The sequence below is a fragment of the Podarcis erhardii genome, assembly GCF_964252035.2.
Source record: "Podarcis erhardii genome assembly, chromosome: 5".
Lineage (NCBI taxonomy): Eukaryota > Metazoa > Chordata > Lepidosauria > Squamata > Lacertidae > Podarcis > Podarcis erhardii.
Genome location: NC_138509.1, coordinates 66,469,938 through 66,482,441, shown reverse-complemented (window position 1 = coordinate 66,482,441; position 12,504 = coordinate 66,469,938). Strand labels below are relative to the sequence as shown.

The 12,504-nt window shown below is 41.6% G+C and overlaps 1 protein-coding gene across 2 annotated transcripts in view; it reads left to right on the top strand.

Annotated features, from left to right (window-relative positions):
• The window catches only part of LOC309341766 (glypican-5-like), a 408,077-nt gene that overhangs the window by 172,629 nt on the left and 222,944 nt on the right, over nucleotides 1–12,504 (top strand). Inside the window, exons 4-6 of one of the 2 annotated variants that reach the window (XM_081861554.1) lie at nucleotides 2,539–2,672; nucleotides 6,013–6,072; nucleotides 8,110–8,235. In XM_081861554.1, coding sequence (XP_081717680.1) covers nucleotides 2,539–2,672; nucleotides 6,013–6,072; nucleotides 8,110–8,235 — 320 coding nt within the window. The remainder of the gene's footprint in view (nucleotides 1–2,538; nucleotides 2,673–6,012; nucleotides 6,073–8,109; nucleotides 8,236–12,504) is intronic. The other variant, XM_081861555.1, reaches the window with a different exon arrangement.

Genomic DNA, 12,504 nt, shown 5'->3' with positions numbered 1-12,504 from the left:
ATGTTTAATTAGTGTTTAAAACGTTGATTAAACATGCAGTCTGGAGGGGGGAGAAGGAAACAATGCAGGTGAGAGTTGCTGTTTTGCCTCATTTTTGCCCCACCCCATGCCAGTATTAATGTTAAAAACTAGAGTACTTTTAGGGCCCCAATTCAAGTTGTGGCCTGGATTGGTTCAGGTCTTCCCAGGTCCGATTGGGTCCAATACGAGATGTTAAATCAGGTCCCATATCTGAGGAACTACCACAAATCAGATGGGGTGTGTATTCACAACTCTAGAATTCACATCTCTATGGGTGCCAAATTATTGATAATTATTACACAAAAAATAGGTCGGTAGTATATCATTTCAGTAACACACTGCAAAATGTACAGCTGCAAGCTTTCATTAATAGGTCAGCCACCTAAAACTCTCATTCTGTTTGTTTCAGCTAATGTTTCTGCAACCCTTAATTATATGTTATTTGGAAGATAAGGCAGAGGAATAGGGAACCTATGGCTTTCCAGATCAGCCCTGGCCAGTTGCCAGGGATGGTGAGAGTCACCCATCACCATAATCTCTAAGAAATTTTTGAGTATTTCTTTTTGGACTTCTTTTCTGCTTCATACCTCCTTATAACATTACCATTATTATTGTGAAAGTTAGAAGAAGAAGAAAACAGCACACTGAAGTGTTTATAATAAATAATTTGTGGGCTAGTCATGTGTGTTTCAAGGAATCACATGCAATTCAACTAAAAAAGCAGAAGTAAAGCAATTAGTATGTAGCAATAGAGCTTGGCTAAGCTTTAATTGTAATCATTTGTGTTACTGATCATTTCCATTCGGTTCATGTTGTGCAATGTATTCATTGGGGTTGTCATTGGCCTTTAGTTTTAGAATTGCTGCATTGTTTATTGCTTTTTTAAAATTTTAACTGAATTGCAGGTGTCTTCCATCCTTTCAGCTAGATATAATCATTGCAGGCACTGAATACTTTTTGTTTTATTTTGCCTTCCACACAATTTTCCATTTCTCTCCAAGCAGTTTTTTCAGTACTTCTTCAAACCTTGGGGGTCCCCTGGAATTCCTGATTTTTGATACATGGTACATATGATGATGTTTATCCATTTTCATTCTTAGCACAACTGGCAGGGCTTCTAAAGCCGTGCCACTGCAACATCAAAACCACTTTTTTAAAAAGAGGACCTCCTCCAGCCCACATGGCTGATATCTCAAAACTCTAGGTGATGGATATGAAAGGATTGCTCTTGCAAGCCAGAACATAACGCTCAACGTGGGGCTACCTTTGAAGGTGACCTGGAAACTACAACTAATCCAGAATGTGGTAGCTAGGCTGGTGACTGGGAGCGGCCGCCAAGACAACATAACACTGGTCCTGAGAGATCTGCATTGGCTCCCAGTATGTTTCCGGGCACAATTCGAAGTGTTGGTACTGACCTTTAAAGCCCTAAATGGCCTCAGCCCAGTATACCTGAAGGAGTTTCTTCACCCCCATCATTCTGCCTGGACACTGAGGTCCAGCTGCGAGGGCCTTCTGGTGGTTCCCTCATTGTGAGAAGTGAGGTTACAGGGAACCAGGCAGAGGGCCTTCTTGGTAGTGGTGCCTGCCCTCCCATCAGATGTCAAGGAAATAAGCAACTATCTGACTTTTAGAAGACATTTGAAGGCAGCCCTGTTTAGGGAAGTTTTTAATATTTGTTGAATTATTGTATTTTAATGTTTTGGTGGAAGCTGCCCAGAGTAGCTGGGGAAACCCAGCCAGATGGGCGGGGTATAAATAAATAAATTAATTAACAACAACAACAATAATAATAGTTGTTGTTGTTGTTGTTGTTGTTGTTGTTGTTGTTGTTGTTGTTACATAGTTTGTTATAATACTGCTCTACTTCAACTTTCTATTTTGATACTAAATTTTAATAGCTTATTAAGTTTCAGAAGTATTCTGGAAATATAAGCATGCTCCTTTACAGTGAATTGGAATGATTTCGTCACTGCTGTACTATCTGTATTCAACCCTTTAGGGCAGGCATAGGCAAACTCGGCCCTCCAGATGTTTTGGGACTACAACTCCCATCATCCCTAGCTAACAGGACCAGTGGTCTGGGATTGTGGGAATTGTAGTCCAAAACATCTGGAGGGCTGAGTTTGCCTAAGCCTGCTTTAGGGTCATTTCACACCATGGCTACATGCAGGAGCTGGTCCTACAACTCACACAAACCCCTCTCTGATACATGTGTTGCGCAATCTGATGGAAATGCATTCAGTGCCTCTTGCAATTCCTACATTGCACATGCCCCATGCAAGTGCTTGTTTTTTTGTTGCAGACGAACCACAGGTGGATGTGTGTTCTCATATGGACAACACATAGAGATAATGCATATAAATACGCAATTGAACAAATGCATGGCTATCCTGATACTCCATCTCCATCCCATGGTCCTTCTCATGTAGGTTCTCCACCGTTGGAGCTTTGATGCTAAGCATGCCTGCTAGTTCTTATCATGTAATCATTTTCTCTCCCTCCGTTTTATTGCAGGTAGATAAAGTGTGTGGACAGCCTGAAGAAAAAGAAGTGAGACCTTTACCAGACAACATAGTTCAAGCAAAGGAAGTAACTGAGACACAGGCTCTGACAATGACACACTCAAATACTCTAAGCAGTAAAAGGAGGTAACCCTGATGCAACAATTTTTCCTCATAAATTTGAAACTGGAGTTTTCCCAAAATGCACCATTTTTAAAAAATGAAAAAAACTTATGAAACCAGAATTCAGCTTTCCAATACTCACTTCCATTACATATTCACTAAGCATGTTTATATGAAACTGGTCCTATTTAGAAATCTAGATTTAAATGCTTCAATTTTACACACGGGGAACTTGTAGTTGAAAACATATGGAGGGCTACAACTCCCATGATCCCTAACCATGGACCATACTGGCTGTGACTGATGGAAATTGGAGGCCAACAACTTCTGGAGAGCTATAGGTTCCACACTCGTGGTATTAGTAAATATTATGTACTTTGCAAGCGGGTTGCGCTGTGGTCTAAACCACTGAACCTAGGGCTTGCTGATCAGAAGGTCGGCAGTTCGAATCCCCAGGATGAGGTGAGCTCCCATTGCTCTGCCTAGTTCCTGCCAACCTAGGAGTTTGAAAGCACGTCGAAGTGCAAGTAGATAAATAGGTACTGCTCCGGTGGGAAGGTAAACGGCGTTTCCGTGCACTGTTCTGGTTCGCCAGAAGTGACTCAGTCATGCTGGCCACATGACCCAGAAGCTGTACGCAGACAAACGCCAGCTCCCTCAGCCAGTAAAGGGAGATGAGCGCTGCAACCCCAGAGTTGTCCACGACTGGGCCTAACGGTCAGGGGTCCCTTTACCTTTACCTTGTGTACTTGCTTACTGTTACAACCTAACTGAAGAGAAAGATCAGGTTATGTTTTGCCCTGCAGCGGTATATGGCCAAATTTTAACATTGTAGCTGGTGAGCAAGAAGCATTTACCCATATGCCATTGTTGGGATGGATCCAACGATTCCTAGAGCTGAGTTCTGCTCTCTTGTCCACTAATGGAAAGAGTTGATTAATTGAGACATAAGGCAGATTCTCTGGTCCCCTATTATGTTTTTTTGTTATTCCATAACAGGTTAATTTAACCCATAAGAGAATCCAGAAGTAGTCATATGAATTTTCTGAGCAGAGCAATATAATCTGCACCAAAACGCCTTATTTGTCTCTAGCGTTCAAGCAGATAAAAGAATACCTGAATACACAATAAATTGTTCTTCAGCTGTTTGGAGGAAATAATATATCCATTACCAGTATACCAGTTAAAGCCCATGTGAGCAGCCTTACTTCATTCTAACTCTGAATCAGACCCATCTGAGTTAATAATGTGCAGAAATTCAGGTGTTAATTTGTAGCTTATTAGACCAATACACTGCAACCAACTTCAGATACCTTAACAAGCAACATGATATTCTTTATTGCAAAGTTCCTGTAAGCAGTTCCCTTTTGATGCAAGGAACTCTTGTGAATGCTCATTTGCAAATTCAAGATCTAGAGTAACATAAAGTAGTTGAGCAGCTACAAATTCCATTTGGGGCTGAAGTCAGCCGACGCTGTAGGCAGTCCTAATGACTAACTGGTGACCAGCATACAGCTATAGAATAAAATATTAGAACAGCCTTCTTTTTCTACCAAGATTGTGATGTAATCTGTTCCAGATTGGTAAGCATTTCTTCCTTCCACCCCATTCCTCCCCCCACTCTGTTTCCTGTAGCTGATGTTTGCTCAAAGTAATGGTGTTCTGTTTTATCGCCATCTAAATTTATTTTCCTCTTCCCATATCTTTTGAACTTTGTGAAACTTGTTTCTCTGTGGATGAAACTGGCATGACTAAAGCTTGCTCAAAAACTGCATGGTATTTCAGTTCTTCTTATCTCTGCATGTACATGCGATGCTATGCCTATTCAGCAGATGTTAGTGGTATTCTTTTGTTTTTCTTTACCAAACACAACTCAGAAATGAACGGACCCTGGAAATACAATTTTCTTTAAACTTGGAAGTCTCAAAATGAGCAGTACTGAAACATTTTAGGATCGCAGGAGCAGTCGCTCATACAAGGAGCCGACATATAGATGGTATTGGCTATCCTATCTGGGATTCTGCTACTAAACACAGTCTGTAAATGCACTTTGTTTAAAAGCAGAGCCGTTGGCACTTTAATTGGAGAAGGAAACAGCTAATATGTCAAGATTTTACTGTATTTCTACTACCTGTTGTGCTCTATTTTAAACTTAAACAATATAAGGACATACACTAGTCCATTACAAACAACCACATTTCATAAGATAGGACCTTCTGAGTTAAAATATGTCAGTGATCTAAAGTTTCAGGAAGGTTCTTGTAACTCAAATGAAGCCCTTAAGAGCCAGTGTGGTGTAGTGGTTAAGAGCGGTAGATTCGTAATCTGGTGAACTGGGTTTGCTTCCCCGCTCCTCCACATGCAGCTGCTGGGTGACCTTGGGCTAGTCACACTTCTCTGAAGTCTCTTAGCCCCACTCACCTCACAGAGTGTTTGTTGTGAGGGAGGAAGGGAAAGGAGAATGTTAGCCGCTTTGAGACTCCTTAAGGTAGTGATAAAGCGGGATATCGAATCTAAACTCCTTTATAGGGATTTCATAGGAATATAAGGAACATATACAAACATTGGTCAATCTGCTTCAGTATTGTCTACAGAGATGGGTAGGGGTTCTCCAAGGTTTCAGACAGAGATATTTTCTCCAGAAATTCACCTGGGTACACCTGGGAATGAACCCGGGACCTTTTGCATACAAAGCAGGTTCTCTTCCACTGAGCTACATCACTTCGCAAAGGATGTAAACTAAAACAAGCAGATACGGATTTATTTAGTCACTTAACCCTACCCTTCCAATATCCCTGAAGGGGCAATGATCTTTTCTTTGTTTCTTTTCCCTGTGGAAATAAGTGTTTTGTTCCCCTGAGAAGGAATGCTTTTCCATCTCAAGCACTTTCACATGTGCTTCTTCTCATCTACAAATCATTTGTCCTGCTCTGTTCTCACATGTATGCAATAACTTTTCTTAATGTGACATTTGGAGATAAATTCAGGAGATTTATTTTCAGCATTTTGAACCTTCATTTTGTAATAGTATCCATTTTAAAAAAAAAGAATAAATTTCTTTTAACATGTTTTAGAGTAAAGTTCAAATCCTCAAGCACAATCTACCCAGAACTAAACTGTGGGTGGACTGTGCCTTTATTATTATATTTTAATATATAGGTTGAAGCATATTTTATTTGCTGGAGCATATTTTTTTATTTGCATTTGTGCTTCTCTGGTTTAATCCTGTGCATGTTCTTGATTATCTTTTCTTTCAAATAATTTATTACTTTTTGTTTCTCATTTCTTTTTCTTTCTTTGCCTGAATTCCTGCTTCCCCACTCCTCCTCCCCGCCTTCTGACTATTCTCCCTGGCCCACTCCAGTTCTCTGCCTCTGAAAGCTTCAAAGAATGACAAATCCAGAAGTTTGAAAAAAATGGCCCGGTAAGAATGAAAAGAAGCTGACATGTTTTTGTCTCTTCATTTTAAATGAGCTGTCCAAACCTCAAGGCTCTTGCTTTCGTTTTAAGAGTACAAGGTTTTGTTCAGCATTACCATAAAATGCCTCTAATATTAATTTCTTAACTCAAATGCAACCATCTAGAAGGACCGTGTTATTAAGAGGGGGGAAATACTGAAACTTTTGGCTCAGATATCATTTTAAAATAAGGTGTCTACTGTTTAAAGACATACCAGAAAATGTTCTCCTTGCTCTATTTTATAGACAATGGGTAACATAGACAATGAAATTTGAATACGTCTTAGCTTCGGAAGTTTCAATCATATTTTTCAGTCAAGCCTTTTTGTTTCTATACTAAAAATTTATATATCACTCTCCAAAACAAAGTATGCATTTCAATTTTGTGTTCAGTATTAAAAGGGAGTTTGTACATTCCTATCCTAACATGCAGACTTTTCACTACTAAAATCTCACTTTTGCTTGCCACTCCTAAGCTAGAATTGGCCTTTTATCTGTATCTGGAGAAAATGTAATAATTGCACTTGTGTGCATGATCCAACTCCTCCTCTTATGTGTCCAGTAGTTCTTGCACCTGGACCTGTAGGGAGAGAGAGTGGCTCAGGATGAGGTCAGTGGTATGGAAATCCTCTTGCAGCTATGGTGAGATTGAGGCACACAGAGACTGGGTCATCCTCTGTATGCTAAGAATGCTATTGTCTTCATGGTAAGGGCTAGGCGTCTGGAAAATACCTAGGACTTTGTGTTCTGGAAATAGTTACATAATAATATTTAAAACTGTTAGACCAGGTGTGATGGTTTGGTGAGCCCTTTGCAATAAACCCCCCTGCTCCATCAGAGTTGTATTTACAGTTTTTATTGTACACTATTTACAAGGTACAGAGCATCGCTTCAAGCGTCCGAATCGTCCGTAGCAGATCCCCGGAGTGGGAACTTCCTGCTCCTCCTCCAGCAAAGCAGCTTGGACAATCCCAAATGTCTGCGTTGTTCTCTGCGTTTTAACCCCCTCCTATCCTGGGCTGACGGAACTGGTGTTCCTTCTCCCTCCGTGCCTGAGCTGGTAGAGGGGTGTTGCTGTTCTCTAACATCAGGGAGACTTGCCTCCACCTGAGTGGTCTCCCCTTCCACTCCACCCCTCTCTCAGTCCTGCCTCTTCTACTGGCTCCCTGTTCTCCCCCTCCTCCAACTCTGGAGCCTTCCCTGCTGGCTCTGTGACACCAGGTCAATGGCCCATTTAGTCCAGCATCCTGTTCTCACAGTGGCCAAGAGGACTCTTTCTTCCTGAAGTTTCCAGCAACTGTTACTCAGTTGTTTCTCTCCTTGATGTTAGAATTAAAATCAGGGTTTCTCAAACTTGGGTCTCCAACTGTTTTTGGACTACAATCCCCGTCATCCTTGACCACTGGTCCTGCTAGCTAGGGATGGTGGGAGATGTAATCCCAAAACAGCTGGATATCCAAGTTTGGGACACCATAATTTAAATGAAGGAAGTACTAGGATGCCTGAATTTTTGATAGGTGGTATCTTATACAAATCTAGACTAGACTCTACTCTTAGAATTTCATTGGATGGCTCTTCAGCAGAAATATTATCCATTCCAAAGGCAAAAACCTTGCTGTAACCACCACCTGGGTCTTTTCTGTGTTCTCCAGGACACACTTGAAAATGGGGAAGGTTTGGTTTGGAACTTGGTGACTGAGGAAATTGACTTGAAGCAGGAACCTTTCAATGGGGAAAGTGGTAGGGAAGGGAAGGCATCACCTTCTCCTCTGCTTTGCCACTTCTCTCTTTTACACACATACCAAGATGCTATTCATACAAGAATGACCCTTTGGGATTTCAGTACATGTGTTTGCTCATGTATTGCTAACTCAGTAGAATAGTTAGACAGAGCTGGGCAGAAGTTTAAGAATGAACATCGGATTAAGATTACGAAGTTGCCTAGAATGTTAAATGTGCTTCTGTTGGTGTTGCATTGCAAATGTTATGTTTTTCATTTCTAGGGAATTCATCAACTACATGAAACGATCCAGAACAATCTATGCCTCTTTAACTGAAAGACTCTGTGATGGTGATCTTGTGATGAAAGACAGTTCGACTTGCTGGAATGGAGAGGATGTTGTAGAAAGGTAACTGTGAGAGGGATGTTCTCTCTCTGAGTGGACACGATGGAGGGAATTTGTTTCCTAATACTGATTGTTTCTTACTGGACTGGGACAAAACCCAGTTCTGTGATCTACACAGAATTGGGTGGTTGAATGTCAGCAACATTCAACCTGCACTTCCCCAATGTAGAGTCAGCCCTGATTTATTTATTTTTAAAGCAAGAGCCTAGGGCAGATGGACCCTGCTGAGTGACAGGGCCTCAACCAGCTGCTCACTCAGATGCTTGGTGCTCTTCTGGAGGAGCAAGCATGATACCCCATGCCTTATCCCTAGTTGAGAGGTCATGCTGTGTCTGTACTGGCACTGGGTAGGACAAAACAACCTGGATGATTACTGTGTCTTGAAAGTTCATGCTGAATCTGTTCTTGACTTGGTGTGATTCCAAATCTGCACCAACACAATAAAATAAGCCACATAAATGTAGCAAACACTATGCGACCTTCACAACTTTTGCAAAGATCATCTCTGTCCCTGATGGCATCGCAGCGGGGAAAGCTTTTGAGTCTTCGTACTTGGCACTCTCTATGTGTGCTTTCTTGCTGTGTGTTCTGTTTACAGATCCTTAAGGAATTCTTTGCAGGCTTGTTTGCTGCAGATTCGTTTATTGTTCTTTTCACCTTAGCAGGAAGCTTCATCTCACCAAGAGAAAAGTCTCTTTCATGAAAAGTGATTTGGCTGGGGGAAAGTGAGATGGGATGCATTTCGCTGAGGCATTTTGATTAAAAACAAATGATTAAAGGTGGCACAATTGATTCTTATCTTTTGTACAGTAAGCTACCTTCCAGCCATGCAAAAGTCAGAGGTTTATGCAAAAACATATGCCTCTCTCCAGGCAAGGGAGAGTCCAAGGACCTGTTCTGTCTGAGCAAAAGCTCTCAAGGATGGTGCAGAGCAGGGCTTGTGAGTTGTAGCCTAGGGAGATGGGGTATGGCACGGGGAGAGTCCTACGAGGAGGGGTGTAGTGGGGGGCCCAGGGGCACAGCCCCAGGTGCACAATTTTGAGGGGGTACAAAAGCAGGGATCCACGTTCCACCTTGCCTACTGCCAGGGGTCTCTGGACCCCAGAGCCTGGCCTGACCATGTTGCCATGCCCCTGACCCCCTTGCTGAATGTCCACCCAACCAGCATTGAGGAGATTCAGCCGCCATGGGCTGCAGTGGCCATCCAGGCTCTTTCCTGCATGGGTGGGTGGGCAGGCGGCACAGCAGGCCCCATGAACCCTCTGTATGCATTTGCCCAGCAGCGTGGGTGGCAAGGGCTAAGCTAATACAGTGGGTTCTGTTCACACTCCACACCCTGCCCTGCCAGGCAAACACCCCGGGCACCAGCAAACAACGCTATGCTGCTGCCCATGAGCCAGATAGTAAGGGTTTGATGACACAATTGGCCCCCAGACTTGGGGTTTCTCACCTCTGCTGTAAAGATGCTGACTAGATAACAGGATTGTACTATAAATTACACGATTGTGCTCTAAATTATCCTGGATAAGCCCATTATCTCCTGTGAAACATCTGGAGGGAATGCTGCTAGAGGATCTGTGAAGAGTTGCTTTTAGGGTTCAAGGTTTTCAAATACCGCTGCTTTAGTGCTGTCAGCTATCCAAGTAGCACTAAAGTGACACCTAGTGAAAAAGCACTGAAAACTATATACTCAGCATGTTTCAGGCAAAGCCAACACTGAAAAAAAATGAGGGGGATAGGACTGTATAAAGAGCCCATATAGATTGAATCTGACCCAAGGGGTATCTAGTCCACCATTCTTCCTCCAATAATGTCCAGTCTGGGCCAAGCTATGCGTGACCTTAGCTATGTAGTACTGCATTTGAGTGCAGGGTCTTATTTTCATAAATTAGCAGCACTGAGCTACTGATCTGGATTGGGGCCCTAACCTGAGAACTAGAGGGATTTGGCATCTTTTAGAACATGTTCTGCACAGTGAGTGCTTAATCAAAGCTTGCAATGTGAGGAACCTTTGCTCCCTTAAAAAAACATCAGTTTTCTGCATTCTCTGTGGAGGGCTTGGTAGCATTTGGTAGATGTAATTCTGAATCCAATACAGTGGTACCTCTGGTTAAGAACTTAATTTGTTCTAGAGGTCCGTTCTTAACCTGAAACTGTTCTTAACCTGAGGTACCACTTTAGCTAATGGGGCCTCCCGCTGTTCTCACCCTGAAGCAAAGTTCTTAACCTGAGGTACTATTTCTGGGTTAGCGGAGTCTGTAACCTGAAGCGTTTGTAACCCAAGGTACCACTGTAGTGAATCAGAAAGTAGATCATCCATGTTAATCCAGTTGGATGAGTTGCTTGTGAACTCAGCCCTGAGATTCCTCAAGCATGCACACTGGCAAGGGTCCTGGTTTTAATTTCCCTACCCCTTCTTGCATTTCAAGAAGTTGTCTGCAAGGAGAGTAATATTTATTTATGGCATCCACTAATTGATACTTAGCTCTTTAGGAAAAACAAATGTAGACTTTATAAATAATGCACCACATAAACATGACATTAAATATTACGATAGAATATTTATAAATAATAAAAATATGTCAGTCATTAAATAGGGTGGTTTAAGTTTTGCAGAACAAATTCGTGTATTGAATTAGAATTTTGTATTAAATCAGGAGTGGCAGCTGCTACTGTGAAAGAAGCAGCTGGGAGACTGGTTTTGAAGCCATAATAATAGTAATAATTTAAAAGAAAAATACAGAGTTTATGGGAAGGAACGTTTGTATTTCAACCTTTTCCACTCTAAATGTTTAGATCTTGTTACCTTAAGCAGGAGAGCTTAATGTAGTGTTGTGGCTTAGAGTAGGCTTTGATTTAAATCTTATTTTCACCATAAACTCAACCCGTGTTCAGTGCATTGTTGGGTTCCCTCTTCTGAGTTTTTCTCTGTTGTATATGACCTCCAGATGTGCTAGGAAGAGGCACTTAGGGGGAGCATAGCTTCCCAGGTCCAATCAGTCAGTGCAATACAGACACTGGCAAATATTTTTGAATGAACTTTGATGACAGCACAATAGAGATGCCCAATTGCTTTTGCATGGCCCATACTTTACGTGGGAAGGGTATGTGAATGCTTAGGAGCTGAATCATCTTAAAACTACTTTTGAATAACATGAAAACAATAGCTTGGGTTTGTGAGATTTTATTTTTTTAAGAGCTGATTAAGTTTGATGTCAAAATCAAAGGGAGGAGCACAGCTGTAGGAATTATTGTGGTTTCCTTGAGCCTACAGCATACATTACCTCAGAAACCAAGACACAGTGGATTGTAAGGGGGGGGGGGAGAGAAACATGGAATGTATTTTGAATGTTTCTAGTTTGCCACGGTCATCAAAATGTTTTCAAAGTAAACAGCACATTAAAAACCAAGCACAATCTTGCTGGGCTGAAGCAATTTTAAAATGCATCCTATAGTCTTCCTCTCTTACAAATAGTTATTGGTCATCTGAAAAGCAAAATTTGCACAGCTAGCGAATATCTTCCAAAGAAGGCACACAAATGCAGAAAATTCCCCCCTTTAAAGAAATAAAATATAATACCTAATGGAATACGTTAACATTGACTGGGACGAAAAGCACCGCAGTGACAAAAAATGGATACATTGATTGGGATATTGTTTTGTCCCAGACTTTTTTGGGGTTTCAAAAAGAAAACTGTCTTGGCACTTAAATCTGCATCATGAGTTCTTTTTGTGCAGGAAAATGTTTACTCCATATGTCACATTGGAAGGCAGGATGTAAATCTAATAAATTATTGTGCTGTGAGGTAGTCTGTTTCTGGCACCATGCAAACATTTATGCTTGTGCAAAAACCCATCTGTACCATCCAAAGCAAATATAAGAAGGGGATGACTGCTCTAGGGCTGGGTTTTTGTCACATATATCAGCATAGCTGTCAACGTTTCCCCTTTTTAAGGGAAATTCCCTTATTCCGAATAGGATTCCTCTCAAGAAAAGGGAAAAGTTGACAGCTATGTATAACAGCACAGAACATCAGTCAGGTTTAAGGGTTCCTGCTACATGGAGCAAAATATCAAGTTATAAATGGTGAAATGAATGGGGAGAAATTCAAGTGTGTTTGCCATGTGATTTAATAACAGACACAGTCATACCTCAGGTTGAAGTAGCTTCAAGTTAAGTATTTTGGGGTTGTGCTCTGCGGTGACCCAAAAGTAACAGAGCGTGTTACTTCCGGGTTTCGCCGCTCTCACATGTGCAGACGCTCAAAATGA